The 25,696-nt window shown below is 54.5% G+C and overlaps 1 protein-coding gene across 1 annotated transcript in view; it reads right to left on the reverse strand.

Moving 5' to 3' along the window:
* LOC142604653 (uncharacterized) overlaps positions 1-25,696 on the reverse strand; it is a 95,612-nt gene that overhangs the window by 24,932 nt on the left and 44,984 nt on the right. The window contains exons 7-14 of the mRNA XM_075772638.1: positions 14,822-15,083; positions 14,328-14,737; positions 9,547-9,591; positions 8,536-8,655; positions 4,292-4,330; positions 4,112-4,165; positions 3,278-3,331; positions 272-379 (exon numbers count right to left, since the gene is read on the reverse strand). Coding sequence (XP_075628753.1) covers positions 272-379; positions 3,278-3,331; positions 4,112-4,165; positions 4,292-4,330; positions 8,536-8,655; positions 9,547-9,591; positions 14,328-14,737; positions 14,822-15,083 — 1,092 coding nt within the window. The remainder of the gene's footprint in view (positions 1-271; positions 380-3,277; positions 3,332-4,111; positions 4,166-4,291; positions 4,331-8,535; positions 8,656-9,546; positions 9,592-14,327; positions 14,738-14,821; positions 15,084-25,696) is intronic.

Genomic DNA, 25,696 nt, shown 5'->3' on the forward strand with positions numbered 1-25,696 from the left:
TCTGCAGCGCTCGGGTTATCCCAGCTGCACCTTAACGCACACGCCTGATGTTTTACAGCCCCTTTTTGGGGGGAAACACGAACCTGAAGGCACTAACCCAGGACTGCCTGGCTTCGTAGGCTTAGGAGGAATATTTTAGTTAAAGGAGGCAAACGAACATTAAGAGCGGCAGTGTTAGCAGCCCCTTGTCTCCTGCCCAGGGCTCGGGGCTGCAGCTTCCCCAGCCCGACGCTGGCCATGCCATGGCCCTGCCTGCTTGCCCGCAGCTCACCTGCTCGCCCGGCAGCCCCCACACCCCAGGTTTGCCATCCAGGCCAGGGAAGCCGTCCGAGCCGGGGTAACCCGCACGTCCCGGCAAGCCTTGGAGCCCGGGTTCACCCTGGGGAGAAAAAAGCCAAGCATGGAAAATTAAAAAAATCCACATCGTTGTGAAACCAATCAATCAAACTGAGCTCTGCCCGCCTCGTGCCTTTGCAGCAAAGCCTGCTAAACACCAAGTACCTCGCAGGGAGACGGGGAGGGCTGGCGGGGGGACAAGCTTCGTGCATCCATGCGAGCGTTGGGCACGTAGATCTGCCCAGGATCTCTGACCAAAACCATAGCAGAGTCACAACCAGCGGCCGTACAGCAAGAAACAAAGCGGAAGGCAGGGAAGAAGCAATGTGTGAAGAGAAGGTCAAGCAAAAGCGTTCTGCATCTGCTTCTGGCTCTGGGGTTTACGCTCAAAGCCATCTCTGATGCTTTCCCACATCCAAGAGCCTAAACAGATGCTCTGGACTGGGCATCACCCGCTAAAGCTTAGGAGCAGCTTTTTTTTTTTACCCCTTAGCTCACTGGCAAATCTGAATGAAGGCAGGATAAAGAGCAGGCTGGAACAAAGAGAAGACATTTCCCTTCAAATCACTTTGGATTTCTCAAAAATTTTGGAACCTTTGCTCAAGTCCAAAAACTGGACTTCATTTTAGTATGTAAAGTCGGAGTCTGAAGGAAAAGCAGAAAGACGCAGCTGCCTCAGTTACTTCTCAAGTGAAGAATCTGGTTGCGAAAATATAAAAGCTTGTTTTGGGGAGGTTTGCTTTTCCATCTCCCTCCTCCAAGGGCTTCAGCATCGCACAGCCAGCCCCACGCATCCCCCGTGCTCGTTAGTGGCCATGTATGCTTGGGGCACCCAGCCCAAAAGCCAGCGTTTTTGCCCCGTTCTACCTCCAGTCCCAGCTTTGGGGAATATTTATTGTTATTTGTAATTTTGCAAGAGAGAGACCTGGGCTGCAAGGCACCTCTGGCTGTGCTCCGTGGCAGGCGAGCCCGAGCAGATGGGCCAAATGCAAAACAGACCATGGGCAAACCCAACCCAACCCGACTGTGTGCTCAGGGGCTCATGCAGGTGGATGAAATCCCTCCTCCTCTTCCTCATCCCTCATCATGCCATCAGCCTCCCCCAGGCAGTGGGAGCAGAGACCTGCTGGAGCCTGAACGGGCATCAAAGACCTCTTGGGCCAAGGTCTAGCAGAAACGTGAACCTTAACAAAAACTACCCCAGACTGGTCAAGGGCTGAGTCCAAACTGGAGCTGAGTTTCCCTGCTGTAAACCTGGCACGCAAAACCTCTGGCAGATGCCAAAGGATGAGCAGGAGAGCAGGGGGCCAGGGCCAGGGCTGTGGCTGTGACACGGCCCCCCGAACCGAAGACATCAGGCTTGCAGATGGACTGTGATGGGTGGAAAAATTCCTGTGCTAATCCCCCCCGACTCCCCTCGCAGATCCTGTTTATGTGAAGACGGAGAATAACTTCGGCACCTTTTGGTTAAGCTATGCCAACAGACTCCAGTGTTTACACTCAAACGGCTTAACACAGTCAGTGACGCCTTCCAGATGTTGGCAGCTGGGAAAACACTCTCCCTGGGGTGCATCCCTGCTGCAAGGGAGCGGGGCCGGGGGTGACAGGACACCTGGCAGCAGGACGTGTGATGGAGAGCAGACACACAGCGCCTGATGGCATAGCTGCGTTTCTTGCCCAAGATAGCGACTCTTCTCTTTTGCCTTCTTGTCTTTTGGGACTCAAAGGTTCAACAGAGCTGCCAGGAACCAGCCTGCCTCCTGCTCGCCGGCCCATCCGAATCCTCCTGCAGCATCGATCCAGACAAGCCCAGCCTGTCCCGAGCTCCTCTTCTCAAGCTGGAGGAAAAGCCACCCCAGTTTTGGAAAGGAAGACGCGATGACAAAGAAGATGGCGGGAGGAAAGGGAGGTGATTGCTGGGAGGGAGCCAAGGGGACCACGGTGCTGCGGTTAAGGTCGCTTGGGAGATGCTATGCAGGAGGGGAAACACTGGAGGGCTGAAGGAAGACGAGTGCCCCGGTAGATGGGTGGGCAGGGAGATGAGGAGCAGCAGGGACGGGTGCTGCTGTCCCTTCAGAGCAGCCCAGCAGCAACCAGGACAAACGAGCGAGAGGCAAGGGGGTGCTGGGGGACACCTGCACATCGGCTCAGTTGAGAGGGACAAGGTTTGGGATGTACCAGCTCTTCCCACGAGGGGTGGGTACCAGCGAGCACGGGTGGGAGAGCAGGTGGAAAGCTCCAGCGATGCTGGGAGATCCGGACATCTGCTCTCCCTTCCTTTTACCCACGGGGCGTCCCACCACCCCCCCCCAGGCAGCTGGGCTCGCTCGGTCCCGGGGGAGGTGGCCGGGTCCCAGGAGGGCACGCTGCACAGGGCTCCCGTGGCAGAGTGCAGTCAGAGCTCACACATCCCTTCGGCCAGAGCCGCGGGGAAGGAGGCGGGTGGTTTCCAGAAGGTGACAAAAGGGCGGAATGCTTTTGGGACAACCGTGCCAACTTGTGGCCACCTGCCTGGGAGGGCATCGGGTGATGCACGGCAGAGTCCAGCACCCAAAAGGACTGTGCTGAGCTGTCACCGAGCCCATGTACCTGCTGGAGCGGGGTGCAAGGGGGGCAAGGGGAGCTGCAGCATGGGCTGAGTCAGGGGAACGAGCCTGTGGTGAGAGCCACCCCTGCCAGCCACAGCAAGGTCCCCAGAGACAGGACCGGGGCGTCACCTCCCACGTCCCTTCAAACCAGGCGCACGTTTCCTTGCACAGCACCCAAACTGTCACAGCTCCGCCTCACCCAGTGCCCCCGGGTTTGATCCCAGAGGAGCAGGGTCTCCGAGGGTCCCCAGGACAGCCCCAAGGGCACGCTCGACCTCTCCAGACCGGGCTCTCCTTGCAGCCAAGCCCCCCCTCGCCCCGCAGGCAGGCACCCCCACCAGCACCCCACTCACCGCGTACCCCCGCTGGCCCTTCTCGCCCGGCTCCCCCGGATCTCCGCAGGGTCCCTGCGCACAAACAGGGATCGAGTCAACAAACGCGTGCCCCGGTGCCACCCCGTGCGAAGAGCAGCCCCCGCGGGGCTGTCACGGCGAGGACGACAGAGGCACCTCGGGAAGGGCAGAGCCGGAGGATTCGTGTCCCTCAGCACACCCCCCGCCTTCGCAGGCTCTGTGGCCAGGGCAGGTTTGGTTCCTTTGGTGCCCTTCGGGAGGTCAGGATGGGGGAGTTTTGCCTTTATTTCTTTTGCCTTGTGGTGTTGAGGCAAAAGAAGACCCCGGAGACCCTCGTTCGCAGAGGCCAGGCAGGGGGGGAGGCATCACCCAGCAATCCTGGGGGCTGCAGACCCACCAGCACGGGGCTGGCCCCACACACGTACTGCATCAGCCGTTCTCTGGCTTGTTTTTGTGCCTCCGGGAGGGATCCACATGGTCCCCATCCAAACACGGGGGCAGGAACCCGGTGCCCAGGTGAAGACAAGCCAGCCCCGTTCAGCTGGCAGAGGCAGAGGGGCAGGGGCTGCGTCTGCCAGCAAAACCCAGGGAGTTAATATCAAACATCACCCGGCTTTCGGTGGGAAGCAGATGAGCAAACCACCAGGCTTCTCTGAAACCCAATCCCAAGGCCCTTAATTACAGCACACCAGAAGGCACCGGGCAGCAGGGAACTTTCTGGGGCAGCCCCCGACCGTGCAAGTGACTGGGGACAAGTGACCCAGGCCAGCTGGGGTGGCCACGGGGCCATCGGCACCCGGCCGCCGAGGGGACACCGGGGCTTTTCTTACTTACAGGTGCTCCTGCCTTCCCTGGATGTCCTGGGGGCCCGGGGGCTCCAGGTTTTCTCTGGATTAAGAAGAGAAAGGTCAGTAAAACAAATCTCACTGACAAAGTGCTTGGAGAGAGGAAAATGCAGCTGACCAAGCCGAGGAAAAACCAAACCACAGAAATTTGCTTAACAGCGATACTCACCGGCCAGCCTGCATGTAGAAGCTGGTAAAACGATGATTGCTGAAAGGACAATGGAGAGGAAGCAAAACGTTAAAAAAACCCACCCCTAAATCCCTTTTTGTTGGCATCAAAATCTTTTTCGTGTTGCTTGGGAAGACACAGCAATGAACCAGTCCTCTAATTATTTTTTTTTTTAATACTACGTGTATGCAAGTCACGAGACAAGGCTTAACCTGAGGACTACGTGTAGGAGACAAGGAACTGCTGGCCTCATTAGGAAATGAAGACGGAGACCCCATTTCTGAAATCTGCTGAAATTCAGCTCCCCCATGGATGCCCGAGCAGCCTTGGGGCACCAGAAATGTTTTGCATGTGCAGAGGTCGGAAACGTGTTGTTGGTGAGCGCAGGTACCGTCATACTTAGCCCAGATTGGACTAAACCCAGCAGTTTGCCCCAGGTGGGAACCTCATCCCAACCAGCCCCATCTGAAGCCCCAGAGGAGCAGATCCTCCAGCAGCCGTGGCCGGCAGGCTTGCTCCTCGCTGCTCCCAGCAGCCAAATCTTTCATGCACTTCCGATTTCTTAGAAGACCAGGTGACCACAAAGAGGGAAAAAAAACCCACCCAAAAGCCACAGGGTGGGCTAATCCCATGGTAGTCACAACTGACCCCACCGTATTTCAAAGCCAGTGCAAAGGTCCTAAAAACTCACGGCACAGCCTCCTCTCTGCACACTTCCAAGTCTAGTTTCCCCAAGTTTTGGGAGATGCCCAGGAAACAAAACAATGTCTATCTCCAACTACCAGCCACCCTCCTGCCCTCCCAGCAGCACAAACCACAGATACTCAAGAGGCAAACCCCACCTTTCCTCCTCCTCCCCCTCCTCCTCCTCCTCCTCCTCCCCATGGTGAGCCCAGACATACGGTCCGGGCAGCTCCTCCAAATCCCGGCTTGCATCAAAGGCTAAGAGAAGCCCCCCCTTGTTCATCGCCCCAATCCCAAGCAGCTGGAGGGGCAGGATTCCCACATGCTCCCCAACTTCAGCCTCGGGGATGCTGGGAAACCCCCTCCTGTCCCCCCCTCCAAAGATCCGTCCTGCGATACCAGAGGAAAGCCAAGGAACTCATTAACGAAAATAAACACAGACCTTTCAACACATGGAAATATTTGTAATAATGAGCGGGGCTCTTGGGGGCAGATGACGGACGGACGGACGGATGGATGGATGCATTTAACTAGCTCTAACGCCGCACCAGGCATCTCGGGTCCTTTCAAGCTGATCCTGAATTGATTATTGTGAGCAAACGGGTGCAGTCCTTGCCAGCCTGCCAGGGCCAGGCCATGGTCCTCCCGTCCAGCAAGTTCTCATTTCCCTCAAAAGCTGCTCACAAAGACTTTTTAGGGGGGGTTGGAGCATGGCCAATGCTTTTGCCTTGTCTCGGGAATCAGTGAACTCAGATTCACTCAGGACAGGATATTATTTCATTAGGCTTCAAAAAAAAAAAAAATCCAACCTTTTAAAAAGGGGAAAAAAAAAAAACCCCACAGGAGACCTGAACTCGTATTTCAGAACACCAGATGCCAAGGAGAGGGGAGAGAAATTAATTGCCTTCTGCAATTTCAGCAGGAAATAGTCGGCACTTTGCTCGCTGCAGCTCTGGTCAGCAGGGAACGGCGTGCCGGGTACGGGGATGGAAAGCAAACAGAGGGATGGAGCCTGGGGAGCGATTGCCGTATGGATCTGTCCTCCTGCAAAACTCCAGTCTGAGAGCAGGGCAGAGAAAAGCCTTCCGACAGCTCTGCGGGGAGCAGCTCACGCCTTGCAGCCCAGTCTTGGCCACCCTCCCCAGCCCACCCCAGGGCCATAACGCCACGCAGACACAGAGCCGCGTTAGCTGCTGACCTTTCAGTAGCAGGAAATCCCTAAAGGTTGCCTCCTTTTTGCAAGGAGCACTATTTTCTTTTGCTCTAAGGTTACCAGCTCTCATTTCCCAGCCTGACCTCTTGCTTTTAAAGGTATTGGGAGAGATAAAAAGAACGGACTCTAGCGCTGCAGATTAAACTCCCTAATAACTGCGGGAGCTTCAGTTCTCCTTCCTCCTTCCCCAGCTTCTGGGACTCCACCGCTACCGAAGTCAATGCTGCCAGAACAAGACAGCAACAGTTCCTGCCCCTCCAGTTACACTGAGACAATGTCCTGGCCAACCCAATGACTGTCAACATGTTGTGAACAAAAACGCAGGACAGGGGCTCGGGGCAGAATTGCAGTGGCCTTAAGCTGATTTTGCTCAATTCCCATGGACAGCAAAAGCTTATTTCATCAGGAAGGAGCAGGGGAGGCCAGCGAGCATCCCAACAGCCATAACTGCTCTGGGACAGTCACCCGTGTGCCTTGCTTTCCCAGTGCATCACACTGCGTCACGTCCCCCGCCCCAAGAGGGGCTTCCTCTGACCTGCATTTCCAAAGGCTGAGCCGACAACGCACCCCAGCAGCCCAGGATGCCCCCCCTGCAGCCCCCACAGCACAAGCGCTCGGTTCCCAAGAGCAGCGCTGTCCCAAGCCACAGCATTTCTCCAGCAAGTTGTGGGGGGCCGCAGAAGCAGACAGCCCCCCCATCCTCACAGCAGCCGGCACTCAGCTTTTCAGCCCTGTGCTATCTCAACAGAGATTAGCAAAACCCAGCCCGTGGCTTTGCACTCCCGTTTCCTGCTGCCGAGCAAAACGCCGGCACTGCCGGGGTCATACGGCTACAGACACAATAGCCCAGCAAGGCTTGCGGGTGCCCCACATCATCCTCGCCAGACGCTGCCTTCCCCTCGAGATCGGCACTTTGCCAAAAGCCCCGGGCCAAGCGCCAGCACGCAAACCCCCCGGGAGCCTGCGGCCAGGGCCCTGGCAGCCCTCCGGCTTCGGCTTCCCAAACGCAGACGAGAGCGTCTGCTCCGTCCAGCATTCCCAGCGCCTAAGCACCGCAAGCGGTGGTACACCAAACAAATCACCGTCTACGGCAACATCCTTAGGCGTGAACGTTTCTGCCCGCAGAAGGACAAAGCCTGAGGTCCCTTTCCAAACGCAGGCAGAAAAAAAATATAAATGCAATTCTGACTGAGTGTGCAGAGCAAAGAGCCCTGCAAAGTGCTGTAACCGTGCTCTGACAGCAGGACATGCCACTGCCCCTCTTCACAAATGAACGAGCTAAAGATAATTCAAACGTCCTGCCCAAGGTCATTAAAGCTTTTAGAGAGCCGGAGCACCGAGCCTGGCCTCTCGCCGGCCCGTTACTCTGCCCATTGCACCAACCTGCCTTGCAAGCCATCCTGCCCGGCATCTGCTTCGAGCGGCCGATATCCGGCCAGCTGCAGCCCCATCGGAGGGACACTGCAGACGCACAGCGCAGAGAGCATCCCCGCTCAGGGAGCTCCAGCCCAAAGGCAGTTAGAAACCCCTCCAGCCATTGCCCTGCTGGGCTCGGGCCGGGCTCCAGAGGGAGTTTGAAGTGAAGCTTAGTCACGGCAGTGGCTGTGCTGTCGGGGAACCTGGACGAGGCTGGCTGGGTCGTTGCAGTGATCGCTCCCGCGGTGCACGGAGCTTTGCAGCCAGCCGTGCAGCAGCTGGAGCACTTCTGCCTCCCCGCAGGTCCGTCCCCACTCCTGTGCTCCCCACAGCAGCAGGGTTCAGGTGAGGAAACATCTCGGCTCAGCAAGAAGCTCGATGGGCGCAAACTCTGCGAGCCAAAGCCATGGCACACAGCTGAGGCACGGCAGAAAACAGGAGCAATGCTTTGTAACTGGCAACGCCGAGCGGGAGAGGGGCTGCTTTCTGCACGGCTTGGATCTTCTCTGGCCCATGTCCTACAGAGGTAGGGCATGAACCACCCTTGGGAGGTCCATGGATGTGTGTGGACCACAGGGACCCAACATCTCCCAGTCAGTCACTGGGGCAAGAGGGATAGCTGTGCGAGCACGGCTGTAAACAGGGTGCATGCCGCTCCCACCAGGCACAGCTGCCCGCCGAGCCGTCCCCAGCAAGGTGCACCCCTCTCCTTGGCATCCTCCCTCTGTCCTCACATGCCTCCCCTGACCCTGTCCTCCTACCCTGCAGATCACGAGTCTCGGACCACTGCAAACCCTTCCTCCCAGCTCTCATCCCAGCAGAGCAGAGGGGCGCCTGCACGGGAGCTGATGGGAGGTGTAAGAGGGGCTCCTCGTGCGAGCTGGTGTAAGAGGGGGTCCCCGAGCGCTCGCCCACCGCGGCTGTAACTCACCGTGAATGTCTGCCAGTCCTCCCTAGAGTTCCTCCAGAGGACAATGGTGGGGACACCAGGGATGCCCGCAGGGCCCGGATCACCCGGGGGGCCCGTGCGCCCCATGGCTCCAGGGTACCCCTAGGAAGACAAGAGCAGCTCCTGAAAACCAGCCAGGGGTCTAACCGTCAGCACCGGCTGGGCACGGGCTCTGACTCAAGCCAGCATCTGAGCAGAGCCTGGTCTAGGCACATTCCTGGGTTCAAACCAGCTCTTAAGATCTAAATAACCCTGACATCAGGGAAAGCAGAAGGCATGAGCTTCAGACGCACGTGCCTGTGACCGGACCTATCTAAATGCCACAGGTACTGAAGCTAACGCGCACAGAAGTGCTGTGACTCAGGGGCCAATGAGTTTGCCCTTCCACAGCCTGGGAAAGATGGAAAGTGCTGCGCAAAGGGGGTTAGGAGCACTCTCGCTGTTTTACTGATGGGGGAAACTGAGGCACCACCCTTAATCCAGAACATCTCCAAGCATCTGTCAGTGCACGAGGGAACGCTGCGTGCAGCAGGAGACCCAGCCGTGCCGTGTAGGCTGCTGTGCGCCGGGTTCCTGGAGCTGGAAGGGCAGCCGTGGGTCTGACCAAGGCACTGCTGGAGGGCAGATGTCCCTCCAAGATGAGCTGGTGGAAATAGCACGGGGCTGGACTTTGGGACACGCCAACATCCCTCCTCCTCAGGTGACCTGAGCTAAAGCTGCTTCACGTCCCTGCTCTGCCGCCTCTGCAGAGCCATGAAGTGGCTCAGAGGAAAGACAGCAGCTTGTCTACTCAGCTCAGTCCTGAGCCTGGGCTTAAAACGTCCAGTAAAACCAGGTCTTTCCCCTTCCAAACGCACATAAAGGGCCACCGGACTGCAGCTTCAGAAGGTCACGCTGCCCTCTTGATGAAAAACACCCAAACCAACCCAAACCACCCATGGTGTTTACCCTACACCCCACCCCGTACCTCCCCGCGTTTTCCTGGATACTCACTTTGTCTCCTTTGGGTCCCACCAGACCACGTCTCCCAGGACAACCCTAAAAGGCAAAGGAGGAGAGCTGTGTCACCCCAAAGGGGGACCCCCACGACCCGGGGAGATCCCAGGGTGGCTGGGTGACCAGTGCCACGGCCATCCCGGCCCCAGGGAGGCAGGACCCAAAACAGCTGACTCAGAGCAAACCAGCAGCACCCAAAAGACTGGTGGGGTGGAAAGTGCACCCTATTTTATGGGTTTTATGCTGCTCCCTTCCCACTCTCCTGCCCTGGCATCAGAAAGCAGCTCTGCTCGGCCAGCTGCGTGGCGTAGTCCTGCAGCATCCATCACAGAAACGCCCAGGCCATATGGCCCGGGAGCAGGAGCACATTTCCTGACACCTGGTGAGGAAAGGCAGTGTGTCAGGAAAAAAAAAAAAAAAATCCCATAAAGCTGGACCACGGCCACACACTCAAACAGTAGTTTGGACGAGGACGCAAACATCTGCGGCTTCTAACTTGCGTGAGATCCGATCTAGCCCATCTCTAGTTAAAAGCGCACATTTTGGCCAAGCGGCGACCCCACTTCGGGGCTTACCAAAGCATCTGTCTGGACAGAAACAAAGTCAGATGGGAGATCCCGGCTTTCCTCGATGAAAGAAATCTACCTGGAAGATGTCGGCAGAGACCGATAACGCACCGGGCTGCAGCTCTGATGGCTTCAATTACAGCCACCGGTTTTGTTCTGAGCTTGCAAACAGCCTTGCCCAACCCAGCAGCAAGCCTGGGAATCCACCCGCAGTTAACACCAGCACACACACGACTGCATCCCTGCAAACGCAGAGGCAGCCCCGACCTCGCTGCCTCGTGCTGACGGGATGGGTAAAAAGGCCAAGCGGTGTGTTCAGAAACGGCTCTGGCACTGAGGGATGCTTCACCAGAGGGACTGTCATCACCTCAGGTGCCCAGATCTGGAGCTCACAGGGCTCTGTGCCTCAGTTTCCCCTCCCCAGGGGCTGAGGGCCACGTTCCCCGAGCTCAGCTCAGGTACGGCACGCGTTCGTGCCAAATGGCACACGCATGGTGCTGGCAACTCTGGTCCGATTTTCAAACCTTGGGTATTAGAATCATAAAATCATGGCATCATTTAGGTTGGAAAAGACCGTAAGATCTTAAGATCTCTCCTAAGAGTGAACCTAACGCTGCCAGGTCCACCGCTGCCGAAGGAGGTAAAATAAAGCAATTCCTGCCCACTGTACCCAACATTAAAACATGCACCCGAGTGGGCAGGGACCCCTCCCAGCCCCTCTGTTCGGCCACCCAGCACCCCTCCTTTAAGGAGCTGGCTGCGTGCTGCTGAGAGGCCACTTCTGCAGGAAGGTACCCGCTGTGGAGGCACTGGGATTTTACTGGGAGCACCACGTGTGCGTTGCAAGGTGCCTGGGGACAGGCTCGTCCTCTCCACCATGGGTGCAGATATAAATTAGATCCTTCAGTGAGTCCTGCCTCCCCCTGATCCCCCTCAAAAGAACTATGGGGTCCAGTCACTTCTTCTGGGTGCAGCCTCTCGCTTATGTCCTGCATGGACACCCTAGGTCCTGTGCCCTAGGTCCACAGCTGAGATATCTCAGGAGCCAACGGGGTGCTCAACGAACCCTTCCTCCAACGCGGTCGTCAGTGCTCCACCGAGGACACTTAAATGCACCGGGAGCCTCTCTGAGATGGCCAAAGAGCCGTTCCTCCTCCTGCTCCCCCCCCAGGCGCTGGCCATGGCCACCTCCAGCATGAACACCAACGCCGTGAAGCCAACACGTGCAGTCCTAGGGCAGGGTGGAGGGACAGGACCAAGCCACGGGTACAACAGCACCCCCTGAAATTTGACGGCATCTATTTCCCTCCCTTAAGCAGCTCCCAAGCCGATGCCATTTTGTGCAAACCAAAAAGTACGATTCAGAGCACCAGGAACAGCGAACCCAAGGGCTGTAACATTTCAGGAGAGAACAACGAAAACCAATCCAAGAGATCTCATCAAGAAGGCAGCTGGTGTTTTGCCCTGCAAACTGCAGGCAGCACCGCTCCGCAGCACCATCCTTCCTCCTGCGGCGTGACCCGATGGCTGCAGCCCGGGGTGCTGCCCAACAGCGGCCGGCTCCTGGGAGGAAAGCATGGAGAAGGCTTTGCATTTGCCTGTTGCCCGAGTTCACGCCATCCCCGACACCAGATGCCTCCAGTGGGATTCAATTTAAGCCTATGAATAGAAACCACATCTCTGCTCCTAAACAGCCAGTGCTAAGTTTGAGTAACAGAAACCAAACAAAAAGAAAAAGAAAAGCCTGTGGGGATGTACCGACAGCTGGGAACCCCCATGAAACACTGTCTATGAAAGCCAAGGAGCTTTTGAGTACTGGCAACACAATAAAATCCCTGCAAGGAGGATTAGCAAGATCATAAAAATCAGCAGCTTTTAAAGCAAGAAACACTTCCCGCTTGTCACAACATGCTGGTTTTTTCCCCAGCAATCTCCGATGGCTTTACAGTGGATGATGACTGGGACGGGAACTGAGGACATGTGGTCTGTGGGCTCTACAGTCGATAAACGCCCTGAACAGCATTAGGGCACGATCCGGACTTGGCAGGATGATAAACCAACCTCCATCCACACCTCCCGACTGGACCAGCTACTCAAAGTATTTTTGCAAAGGCATAAAAATCTCTGCGGGTGGCAAACCAGACGTACACCAACCTGCACCGAGGGAGAGGACCCCTCGCGTGGTGGGGCAGGGCTGGAGGTCTGTGCCCCGCTGATCTCCCTGATCGACACTGCCACTGAAAGGGGAGGAGAACAACCCCACAAAAGTGAAAAGGTTGCTGCTAAAACCCCATTAACTCCAAACCTTTCCTCTAAGAATAGCGACAGACGGCACCTTCAGACACGCATCGTGCCTCGTGCCCAGGTCCCGGCTGCAAGGCTGCCCGAGGTCACGCAGTCAGAGGGTGAGCCACAAGCCCAGCACGCATCACCACCACCAAAACCAGAGGAAAGGCAAAGTCCCAATCCGAAAGGAAGACCTCCACATTCCCTTTAATGAAGTTTTCCAAGGCAAAGGCACCAATTCTGTGGTTTCCCTTCCACAGCTTCCATTTAAACACCCAAAACATCCGTCACACCTTTGCTGGCATCACCACGAGCATGTGGCATGGCATCAGCGAGGCGTGTGGGTATGAATTCAGGGTGACCGGGCTGGGCAGCAGCCCCAAAACAGGCTCTATGTGCCCAAACCCCCCCCACGGCTCAGGACGGCTGAAGGGGCTTGGTGGGACGGAGACCCAAGGGGGCAGGAGGACCTTTGGGGACCAGCAGCAAGGGCAGAGCCCACCTGCCCTCAGCCCTGGGGAGCGGTAACGAGACATCAGGAGAGGTTGCCAGGCTCAGCACATAATTTTAGCTAAAATAACAGCTCTAACCATGCACGGCTTGTGCCACTGCAGAGCTTCAAGCCTACACCCACCTGCGCCAGCATCTCAAACCCAAACTCCCAATATCGGGATGGAGACACTTGTACCTGTGTTTCTAGCCAGGATGCTCACGACCAAGAAAAAGCCCATCTCAAAGCTTTCTATGGGAGGGAAAAAAAAAAGCAATTCCCTCCTGGCTGGTCCCCTCCTCGTGCTGCCTCCCCTCCTGCCGGCTGACAGCAGGGCTGTCAAACACCGTGACGTTTCCTCCACTCCCGGGATTTTTTCATCCTTCAGCAGCATCTGTTCCTTTTGCCGTTTTTTTTCCTATTTTTGCAGGCAATAGCCGCAGCAACAGGGAGATGGCTTGAGGGTGGAAGCTAGCAATCCTAAATTTAACCATTTTCCTAGGAAGCCCGGCTCACATCGATGACGAATTTAGTGCCAGGTCCCTCAAACACAGCTGTAGAGCCAGCCGTGTGTGCAGACCTGCCCTGCGGCATCCGGGTGAACCCCCAGGACAGCCCCGGGCTCGGGGCATCCCAGATGGGTTTCACGTGGGTGTCTGCCCAGGGAGGAGGAGAAGGTGCCCGTAGTCACTGCTGGCAGTGGCACTGGGTAAATGAAATGCAATTTTCTGGAGGAATTGTTAAGAAAATTTAACCAAATTAAGGAAATCATTTTGGCAGAAGAAATAAATATGGGAAAATATGTAAAAACATTTTTCAGCTACTTCTCAATGAAGGCTGATGACCTCTTTAAAGATTTATCTATGCTAATTTTACTGGTTTTTAATTTCCCTTTTTTCATCCACTACAATGGATGAATAATCTGAAAAATAATCAAAACTTATTTCAAGACAAATTCAATGCTTTGCTTTGAACCACCACAAACCTTGGGGTGTCGCAGTGGTAGAGAAGCAAAGGACAGCGATGCCAGCGGGGCCACGGGCTGACCCCTGGGGTTTGCTGTGGGGACAGGGGCTGGAGGAGATGGGTTGGCCCCGCTCTGAGCCCCTCAGCCTGCCTCTGGGCAGGACCAGGGTGAAATGGGAACCAACAATGTGGTTAAATGACTTGAGACCATCTCCAGGGCAGGGGGATAAGGGAATCATCAGTTGTCTCTCCAGTTGCCAGCGAAGTTTCTTCAGGGACATCAAAAAACCTTCTCGCAGGGCCAGGCTGGTGCACAGCCCCACGCTGCCCGCACGGAGCAGGTTCCCCTGCCCAGTTTCCCCAGCAAGGTGCTGGCACCACAGCTCAGCAGCCTGCGCCCACCACCCACTCCGGAGGGGAAGATGCACCCCCGCCCATCCCTCCCCTCCTCAGCCATCGCCTCCACTCACCGGCAGCCCCGGCGGTCCCGGCAGCCCCGGCGGTCCCGGCTTCAGGTGACTCTGCTGCCCATGTGCCACCGGCGAGACGGGGTGTCCCGGGTAGGCAGTGCTGTCCCCGAGCCCCGGGACAGCGGGGCTGGCTGAGACCGGAGGATGCTCCGGGACACCCGCCACTGACCCTGTCCCCAGGGGACCTTTGGGCACGTTTCCTTTGGGGGCAGCTGCCTGACGCGCTGACGGGGAGACCTTGGCGAAGGTGGCAGGCACGTCCAGGTCAGTGACAGCATCGCCGGGTTTGCCGGGTGAGAGCCGCCGCAGGGTGCCCGCATCACCCGTCAGCTTCTCCGTGGTGACGTTCTCCTCCCGGGGGTCGGAGGCACGCTCCTTCTTGGCTGCTCTGTGTGTTTTGATGGAGGGTCCTGAGTGGATAAAAGCACCATCAAGTACCCAGGCACGGCGACGGTGTGCAGGAGAAATGGAGGAAACCACGACTAAGGACTCACCGGAGCTGCCAGCGACCCGCAGGCTGCTCCTGCCAAGCCCTGGCCTGCCAGGGCCGGTGATTTTATTATAGGTGGAGTTCAACAGCTCAAAGCCTTCATCCTCAATAGAAAGGCTGTCCTCCTCCTCCTCAGCCGACGGCATCTCGGTAGCAGAGAGCGAATTCAGGGCGCTCCCATCAGGCTGGAGGTTGAGGGTCTCCTGGGCATCCTCCCACGTCCAAGGTGGCCCCAGCGTCAAATCTGAATTGGTGAGTCTGGAGTCCTGAAAAGGAAGAAGGAAAAAAATGAAATTTGAAGTTCTCACCTTTTTTCCCCCCTTCCCTTCTCAACACACTTGTGCTTCTTCATTTCCCACGTGAACGAACGCTGCTGCGGGGGACAAGGCGGCTTGCGAGCCCCAGGCAGGACCCCCCAAGCTCCGGGTCAGCCCGTCAGCAACGGGCAGGTCAGTTCAGCAGCTACAAAACCAAACTTGCCCTCCACGAGGGACACGAGCCAGTTGTCGGCGTGGGCCCCGCTAACACGAACCTCCTTCTCACAGTCCCCCTGCAATGATCCCCACACGAGTTTCTGTCCTGGAGGGGCACCAAGAGAAGAGCCCATAGCCCAGTGACAGAAATCCAAGCTTGAGAGTAATTACTGAAACAATTAAAGCAAACGTATAGGGTTGCTCCGGGGATCGCTCTGCCCCTTCAGCCTTTGATTTTGCTGCTTCTGCATATTTCAAGGCTCCTGGTGGTCTCGGGGCAACGGCGCAGGCAGGTCGCAGGGGAGCTCGCAGCCCCCACCACACATCGAGCAGCTGCCGCAGTGGTGCTGGCCGAGGGCCGGGAAGGCAGTGCAGACAGGGACCCTCGCACGGGACTCGCACTGTCTTCAGCTGCCACGATAAATGGTCCCTGCAGGACAGCGCAGGTCGCAATGGCTCTTTCAGCCCTACAACCACCAGCGCAGCACGGGCACCACCCACAGATGGAGGAAAACTTGATGGAAATATCTACACTCAAGACAAAAGTGCTGAATGTGAAAAAGGAGTTAACGTTCCAGAGTTACCTGCATTTAAAAAGCCCATCGGTTTCACATCCAGCAGCAGTGTCAGTGTCTCAGACTGGGCTTGCACACTGAGCCATGCATGCACAGACCTAGGGTTGGGTTGGCTGGTGGGTGTGAAGGACCTTTGCCTCTCCTGGAACAGCTGGCAGCATTTCCATCAGCCCTGCACCTCCTGCTCAGGGCTTGCTCCTTGCTCCCACCGAGCTCCACAGGGCAAGGACAACCCGGCACATGGCACCCAGCAGAGCTGGGTGGGACCTCAGCCCTGCCTGGTGGCTCCTTGGGGCTGGTGGCTCCTTGGGGCTGGTGCCATGCAGCTGATGAAGAGATAGTCTGCGAGAAGTCACTAGAGGGAGATGCAGGCCCATGCTTGCCTTGCTGGGCTGCAGAAGGGGAGCAGAGAGGTACGAGGAGATATGGAACATCCTTCCCATCGTCCTTCCCATCTGTTGATTGAACCCATTACTCGGCTCTGATTCTGCTCTGCACCACAGACCCAAGATGCATGCTTGCTTGGGAGCACCAAGGTGGATTTGCATCAACAGCAAGTAGAAAAACCCAACAATTTCACTGCCAGAACTGGTGATTCTGCAGGTAAGAACCCAATGGTATTGGTGGGTCATGGGAGCCACCTCCGGCCAAGCCCCGCGTCTTGGAGGGCCTCAGGAGGCAGAGGAGCTCCAAAGGGAGCAGGAGGTTCTGAAGCTTTTGCTGTGCTGCTGGATGTCATACCATTGGATTGGAGATTTCTGAACTCTTCCCTTCCCAAGTGGGGAGGAAACCTGAAAATTTTCATTTTTTCAGTTTTCAAATATCAAGCTGAAATGCTTTGCTCTCAGCTGTGAAAACTTTTTTTGGGGGGGACTCTATCTTTGACATATATAATTTGTTATAATTTACTTTTGATTTCAAGGTTTCATACACAAGCAATTTTATAAGCTAAAACCCATCTCAAATCAGAAAAAAATGTTGTTTTTTTTTTAAATATCGAAATGAAGTATTTTGACAACCTCTTATCTCTTCCAAAATCTACAGACTCTTTCCCCATCAGAAGTTCTAACTAGGGCAAATCAGCATCCTCCCAAAAGATCAGCAGTGCCAAGACCTACTGCTGATACCAGTCACGGACACAACCCCTGGACACCTCCACAGAGCATCTCCACCCTCACGCCCACAGGAGGAGGACGGCCAGGCCCACAAGCCACCCATTTTCATTAGTCCCTCCGGTGCTGTGGTAGGTAAATACATGAGGGATGTATCTAAGACGACGCGTAGGTACCAGAGGAACCCAGCCTGGGTCACGTCCAGCTCTCACGTTCCCTGACCCCTGTTGCTCTCTAGTCCCTGCAGCTGCAACTGAGAGGGGCTTGGGGCCAACCACCCCCGGCTGCCCTTGAAGCCGTAATACTCACCACCCAAAGGGACAATATTTTTTCTGAGCCGAGACAGTCTCTTTATATAGACAGCTTTGAAAAAACAGGAATATTCCCACTTCCTCAGCCCTTAACACAAGTTTTTCACCCCATTTGCAGACAGAGACTTGACCCCACAAAGGGAGAGGCAATGGCAATGTCGATGTGTCGGTGTTACTCTGTTCCTCCGGCCAGCGCTATGTCCCAAGACAAAGGACCAGCGTTCCTCCATCGCCGGGATTTTTATGCTCCAAATGGCACCGATAGCCGTATTTTTAAAGAACGGTGTCTACAGGAGGTGTTCAGTAGGCAAGTGGCAACCTAGCACCAAGGAGGAAGGGTTGAGAAAGGTCAGGATGAGACAGAAAAGACAAAAAGCAAAGGAAATAGAGATGGCGAGTGGGAAAGCAAAGACCAGAGGTGAGCAGCCAGCCCCTCGTGCCCCAGAGCCCTCTAACGAGGACCCGTGGGCCTGCCTTGCGGATTGGAACAAACCCTGGATGCAACCGAAGGGTAAAACACATAAAACAGGAGAGAAGGGAGAAGCGATTTAGCAAAGGAAAAGACAACCCTAATTCATCTCCAGCCAGCTCCCCTTAGCCGGCTTTAGCAAGTCGATGCTCTCAGATTCTCCCTCGGGCACTACCCAGCCCACAGTTCAGTCTCCAGGCGAGCTCGAGCTCGTTACCATCGCAGCCCTGAAGAGCAAGGGAAGATAAGGACTGCGTTTCCTAACCAGCACCCAGCGTCTCGGTAAAATCCAAGGGGATTGAGAAAAGTCAGCGGCAAAAGCTCTGCACAAAGTCATCAGAGCACAGCACCCGAAGGGGACAGGCTGCAATGAAGCTGTTTGCACCGAGAGAAACGCTAACGTACAACAAACGAGCCTGCAGAGTTTGATACAAATTAAAACACGCTGCCAATTAAATCACAGTGGTTTTGCTGCCTTCGAGGTGGAGGGAAATCAGGCTTCAAATCACGAGAGCAGGGAAGCAGCCAGTACTGCTCAGCCGCAGCATGGGCAGGCTGGACCTGGAGCATCACGGCAAGCTCTCGAGTGTGGCCAGCTGGCACATCCCTGCCCTCGCCCGGGCGTCCTGGCCAGCCTGCCCTCTGCTCGGAGATACGGGAGCCTGGGAAGCTCCTGGCAGCGGTCGGTATAGAGAAGCATTTGCAAGCTGGGCAAAGCTCACCGTATGGGCACACTCTGCGCCACGTTAGAATTGCACTGAATTTTTTTTTTATTTTTTTTTTGGTGCTAGAGTAGTTTTCAGGCAGATGGGGGAGCAGCACTGACCCAGGCTGCGGTGCTCAGAGCACAGCGCTGACTGCTGGGAACAGGACCCAGGGCAGGACAAGCCCCTTCCCTGCCCCCCTTAGATCAGCATCAGCTAATCAGAAATTCCATCCAGAACGTAGCACCTTTCCACCTAACCACTCACAATTGTTAGAAAAGAACCAGGGGAAGAGCGTTCCTCCCCTGTGATAGCATCCGCACAGCCCAGAGAGCAAACCAGCCCTGCCAGCCACCTTCTCCTCTAACCCCAGCACGCCCACAAACCTACAGCCTTTCTCATGGAGGTAAGATCCAAATCTCAAGGAAACCACAGACATTAGCTCATCAACCCCTCAGGTATTTTTTATTTTGAACACCAAAGTTGCTGGAACAGAGGTTGAAGCCGTGTAGCATGTGGGGAAGGTGAGGACAGAGCTGCTAGGCATCAGCTTTACCCACTGCAAGGTCAGATTTGCAGTGCCCTACGGCGGTAGAGGCTCTCAGGAGGACAAGGCAGGATCCTTTGGTGCTCTCCCATCACACACGTTATCAGGGACGTACCTTCCCTCTCCTCGCCCCTGGGCCCAAGGCAAAACAGGGCTGTGAAACTACAGCCAAGGAGAGGCAGGAACCTGCCCTCGCTACAACGGGCTTTCTCCTCCATCTCTGCTCCGTAGCTCCTTCGCACACAGCACAGTCATTTGTCTCCTCTTCCCTTGCCACGCAGCACTACCGACCATCAGGGAGAGGGAGCCCCAGGGGATTAATGCTAGTTTCTATTAAAAGCAGACACTCTTCATCCAGGCTAGCCCCCATATAGCCACCATCGCCCAGCCGACGCAGAGACCATCGCTGCCCATTAAATTAGTCTTCCCAACTATATCAGAATCAATGGATTCAGTTACATGAGGGTAAAACCCTTCAGATGCTCCTTCAGTGTCACATATAAGCCAGATCTCGAACCCAGCTGAGAGCCCCCTGTCATTAGCTTTAACTAACTTGGTTTGTGGTCCTGTTTCTGTTTAAGCAGGATGACTGTGAGCTGGCGGTGGTCAGTAAAGAGCACACACAGACTCTACAACAGCACTTCTTTTTTTTTTTTTTTCCCCCTAATACCATTAAAAAAACCTCCCTAGTTTATTTTACAAAGTCCTTTCAGGCAAGAAATCAAATAGAGAGTTGCAGAAAAAGTGCTCTGGCTAAAACTCAACTCCATCATTTGTACATCTTAAAAACGGTTGAGCTGTTAATTATGAGCAACCACATTCCCTGCAAGGTCACCTTCCCACAGAGGATGCGAGAGGAGCCAACGGGGAACCGAAGGGACCTGCAGCCAGCTGGTTCCCCCTCCTCAGCCCTCCGGGGCCGATTCCTTGCCCACCTCCAGCAAGAAGACCCGTGTCCACCTCGGGAAGGGACCCACAGAGCACGGGGCAGACCTGACGACTCTGCAGTTGAGGTGCCCTCGGCTCTACCCACAAACCCCTCAACAGACCCAGGAAGCTCGTGCTTGGCCATAGACCCCACTGCTGTCCACCTTCCCAGCACCCGGCTCCTGTGGCTTGTCCAGGAGGAGTTTCTGCGTAGTTTCAGATGCTAATTGCTCCTATTAAAGCACTATAATTAGCAGCCACTAGCTCACTTTCCTCCCTGAACAATGCAGTCCACAGCCTGCGTAATTTGTTAGCAAACCACGGCAAAACTGGTGGCAGCTCCACACCACAAACTCCAACATCTGCCCAGCAAATAAATTTAGCGTTATTTGTAAACCTCCAACTCCAACAGCTGGAAGCTCAGAGAAGAGCATCTGAAATACGAAAGGGGCTGAAAACTCATCTCGGGGGGAGGCAGAGGGAGTTCATTTACCTCCCCATCCTCCTCCTGGCACCAAGGAGGTTTGAAGACAAGGGCCAGGCGTTAGATGCTCCTCCACGAGCCTCTTCCCTCAGCCACGCTCGGTAATTAAACCCTCTGCAACCCCAGCTGCATGATTCAATTTGGGGTTTGGCACATAGTAAATCCAACAAGAAACGAGAGCTGGTGGGGGCAGGGACTTGGCCTATTTGTGAGTTCCAATTAAAATAGTTTTTAAAATTGACTCGTTCCTGGTTAGCTTTGGGGTTTGTGATTTCTAGTCCTATTTGGTAGCGGGGGTGTGGAAGACCTCTTCAGCCGCCCCCAAAGCAGATTTCTTGGCTTTTTATTTTGTACCCAAACTTTTTGTTCATGAACAGACCCGCAGCAATGCAGGAAATGAAGAAAGGGGTTTTCAACCTGAAAGTGAAACGTATTTCATTCGAGACAGAACAAAAAGCAGTGCTGAACCCTGCTGCAGGCTGCTGCGACCGGGTACCAGGATCTGCTGCAGGGTCCCATCTCCCGTGGCACCCGAGCCCCCAAACATGCAGGAAACTCCACAACAGGCACTTTCTCCTTTCATTCAATAAGGCACCAACAGCTTTGGGGGGAAAATAAGGGCCTTTCACTTCCAGGTTCCGTCGTGGAGACCATGGACATCATCACCATCTCCCACCCCAAACCCCCAAGCGGGACACGCAGCTCCAGCTGAGCCAAGTGGGCGCCCACCGAGACGCAGGGCTGCAGGATGGTCCTGCTCTCGCCCGGAGCTTCCTTCTAGCCAAGGCCTTTGCTAATAATTAACAGTAAGTCAAGGAAATAAAAGCACCCAACGGAGCCATACACGGGAGGGTTCGGGCACTAGATCAAAAGCGTGCACTGGCACAGGGAGCTGGGGGAAGGTGCAGAGGGCAGGAGCAGCTCCAGGCTTACCTACTGCAGGGACTCACCACTTGCACAAAGGACAAGGACGGTCAAGTTCAAGGCACAAGCTGCTACAGCAAGAGAAAAACCTTGCTGGATGATTCCACATCCTCTGCTCACATGCAGAAGAGGTCGCACGCAGAGCCAGCCGCACGCATCCATCTCTGAAACGAGCACCAAGGCACCACACCCAGGTGTTTACTGCACAAGGAGCATCTCCAGGGTGAGCAGGAGCCTGTCCTGGTCCCCAGGGCCCACCGGCCGGGAGGTGCTGGCAGGTTTTTCAGGATATTTTCTCATCTGCAGCACTGGCTGCTGCCATGGAGACTGGGCTCGGGCTTCCACGTGAACGCCTGTAGCAAGAAAGCTCTTAAACTCAATGGGCTGTTACACAGGACTCTGTTTTGTTGGTGTGTGGTTTGTTTTTTTTTTAAATTTTGCTATTAAACTGCTAAAAAAGAGACGCCACCTGATGCCTAGATGTACCCTGAAGTCCAGGCGGAGAGGCTGCAAAGGTCCCATCAAATCCATTAAAATAAATCAGCGGAGACGACATCGCTCCCCTCAGGAAACCAGGGGTGAGGTTTCTAAACACCCTCCCTTCATCCCATCATCGCCGGCAGCAGACATCCTCAAATGGTCTCCCCCAAGATGCTGGCACGTGCTTGTAAAAGCTTCCTTGAAGGCACCATGAAACCAAGTCCCTGATGCAACCAAGCCTGCCCTGACATCACCGGCCATCCACCCTCCCTCCTTAACCAGAAAGAGAGTTCGCTCGAGGTTTGGAGCCCACATGGGTGCTCATGAGCATCACCGTGGTCCTCCCTGCCTGGCTGCGGTGGTCTGACCGGTGCCAAGGTCTCCCGCAAAGTCTGAGGAGCTCCTTTGGAGAGAACCTCAACAGCCGCGTTCCCCGTTGATACCCCCCAGACAAGCCCCTAAGAGGGGGATAAACGTCGGCAGAGATACGTAACCAGCCGGTGACTGGCATCGCGGGACAGCAGCTCCCCTGAGGAGAGCAAGGTGGATGTTTGCTCTCTGTGCAGCAATCCCCAGAGGGGGTAAAAACCACAGCCATTTCTTTGAGTTGAAATAAGAATTTATCTTCTTCTCTCAAAAATTAAATTGTGAAGTAGCGTGGTTTTGATGTTATGTTTTTGTTGCTTTTGGGAGTTTTCTTATTAAAAACAGCTTTGAAATATAGCTTTAGTGCTGAAAAAAAAAAAAATATAATCAAAGTACTTCGGCTTTCCAACATGACCTGTATTTCTCCCTCCAACCAACAGTTTTGCCAGTTTTGATCCAAGTGCTGATTTCCTTAAAACACATTTTGCGGCAAACGAAACCACAGCATTGTAAAGTTTCAGCTACGGCCGCTTGTAAGAGAACTTGGTGCCTCAATCTGTACATCTCAGAGAGGAAAATTAATGAAAGATATCAGCACCTCTCTGCTCCACGGGGCATCGCAGGGGTTGGATGATTAAGCCCACGAGCATCGTTAGCCAGAAATCATTTGACAGGCAGGGGACAGAGGGAGGTCTGGCGCTTAAGGAGATGCTGGAGATCCTGCCTCGCGAAAACAACTCTGCAAAGCCACGAATTTAAAAGCCAGTTCTGTCAAAGTTAGGTCACCTGTGGAAAAGACATCTAGGCAGGGCTGGCAGATGGCACCAGGTGAGGAAGAGTCCGGCAGGAAGCCGGGACTTACAGCCTGAGCTTTGTCCTCACTTCCCTAAAACACCAGGTTTAAACGTTTTTTTTTGCCCAGGTGTTATTACCCGCGAGCTGCGAGGCACCGCAGGGGCAGGAGCTGAAGCGTTCAGGTACTCGACAGGTGAAGCCAGCGCAGAACAAATCCACAGGACACGCACCAGCCATAGGATGCCAATTCCCAGCGGGAATCTGGGATCCAGCCCTGGCAGCTGCACTAACGCAGCCTTGAATTCCTACACATTGCAGACGAGCGTTTTCTAATTCACTGTCAACGTCCAGCATGGGAAAGGTCTACACTGGAAAGTCTCATCTGGTGAGCTCAGGGGAAACGGGTCTCAAAGCTAAAAGTTTCTGGTCTCTTAGGCACAAATAATCACAACTGAATTATATTGGTTCTGTGTAAACAGAACAAAAAGCCAAAATCAATAACATACACGCTTGCTCCTTTAAATAGGCCAAATTTAGAGAAGAACCAGCTGAGAAAGACAAATTGGGAACTGCTTTAAACAGCTCAGGAGTTGTCCAAAAACGTGAGAATTGAGGCAGGAGGCATGTGGGTTTAAAACGCCCAGAAATTAGATATGGCAAGTGGGGAATGAGCACAAATTGAAAGCAGCCATTAAGGATGATAAAACAGAAGGAAAAAAGGAATCTGGCATGTGATAAGCAATGCAGAGTCTACGATTTGTAGTAAATCGACTTGCGCAAGGAAAATAAAGACGGGAGAAATCTCTGACCCGGGGTCCCCATCGCGGCCCCCCGCCACGTGGAAGCGGCCGCATCGCCAGCAGCGGCGTGGGAAGACGGAGCCGGAAAAGCCACATTTCTGTCCACGTTTGGGAAAAGCCAGATGACATAACCAGATGACAATGAAATACTTTCCATTCCAGAAGTGACAAGGAGGAGGAGTTTCTCAATCCCATCCTGATAATTCAAACTAAAAAGCGTTAAAATAACAGGCTCTCTTGAACACGAGCACTGATTTTTCAATTTGGCTCAGAAAGCTGGGGAAGCTCCAGGGGACTGGGAAAAGGCTTTATGTTGTGCCAATATGAAATGAAAAAAAAAAAAAAAAAAAGGCAAACAGGAGGCCTTGAGTAATTACAGACCCCTTCCCTCAAGCCAAGCCCAAGCAAAATAACAGAGCAACTGATATGGGGCTCATTAATAAAGAAACCAGATAATGTAATTAATGCCATGGTTTTGAAAAGAGCTGCTGTGTAACTAACTTGGTTTCTTGCCTGAGGAGATTAAGAGTGTTTTGTTGACGAAGATAACAGCGTCGATGTAACGATGCTAAACTTCCGTAGGGCTTTTTGGTTAGTACGACTTGATACTATGAGCCAAAAATTCAACTGACTTCCTAGATGGCAAGCAGGTTAAAACCCAGCTTGGAGCACATCTGCCTACAGCAGCCCAGACAACTAGCGGAACGTGCTGCCCTAGTTTTCAGCTAAGTCAGGCTAGGTAAAACGCACTTCAAAGCTTAGTGTCTTCTCTCAGGAAATACGTTTTTGTTAATAGAAGCCTCTTCTATCCAACAGACAAAGGTACAATGTGATTCACAAAGTCAAGATCAGAGAAAGGCAATTTTAAACTATTTTTTCCAGCACATCTAGCATCAAGCCCCTAGAAGAGGCTCAGTTATGGGAAAGTTGAAAAATCAAGGCTGGACTCCTTGCTAAGCACACCGCACTGATTTAAAGGAGGAATAATTGCCAGGAAATCCTATGGGCTATGGTCAGCAGGAGATCAGGTCAGATATAATTATACCGCTGGATCTGCAGCCCCCACAGCAGGAGGCTGAGGGAGGCGAAACCCTCCCCGGTGCCCAACACAGCCTTCCTCCGCTCGGCACCGGCCATCGCTTCCTCAGAGCGCTGCACGGGGCTGCAGCCCTCAGCTGAGGCATCGCTCTGTCCTCCGGCTGCTTCGGGGCAGAAGGGCAGGATCTCGCACCCAGAAGACATTTGCTTAATCGAAACTGGAATAGCTCAGCCCAGGGATCCCCCACATCACTCCATCGTGTAACCAAGAGCAGTGATTTTTCCTCACAAGTGTCATTGGTGGCACCCGGGGGCTGGATTTGGGAAGTGAATAAGTTGTAAACTTAAATAGTAAAGAAGATAAGTGATTTCTTTTGGGAGGTCCATATGAGATGCCTCAGCAGTGCCCTGTTTTCACAGGGGGATGGGAAGGTCAGGGCTCCCTAGTATCCCACCTAGGGACTCAAACCAGAGCAACCCAAAAGCTTGAACACCCCTGCAAGCTCCGCATCCCAGGGCCACATTCAGAGTGGGAAGACTCTGAAGGACTCCCCGTCACACTCCCAAATAGCACACGTGCCTCTTCTCAACAGCCTTTTCCAAAGGAGAAGCAGAGCTGTCCTGGTTTCAGCTGAGATGGAGTTAGTGCTCCTCGCAGTAGCCAGCATGGGGCTGTGCTTTGGACTTGTGCTGCACGCAGTGTTGGCAGCGGAGATGGTTTTGTCACACAGGGATGGTGCAGTTACTGCTGAGCAGTGCTTACACGGAGTCGAGGGCTCTTCTGCTCCTCACCCCACCAGTGAGTAGGCTGGGGGTGCACAAGAATTTGAGGGGGGACACAGCCGGGACAGCAGACCCCAATGACCCAAGGGAT

This window comes from Balearica regulorum, chromosome 20 (assembly GCF_011004875.1).
Source record: "Balearica regulorum gibbericeps isolate bBalReg1 chromosome 20, bBalReg1.pri, whole genome shotgun sequence".
In the NCBI taxonomy this organism is placed as follows: Eukaryota; Metazoa; Chordata; class Aves; order Gruiformes; family Gruidae; genus Balearica; species Balearica regulorum.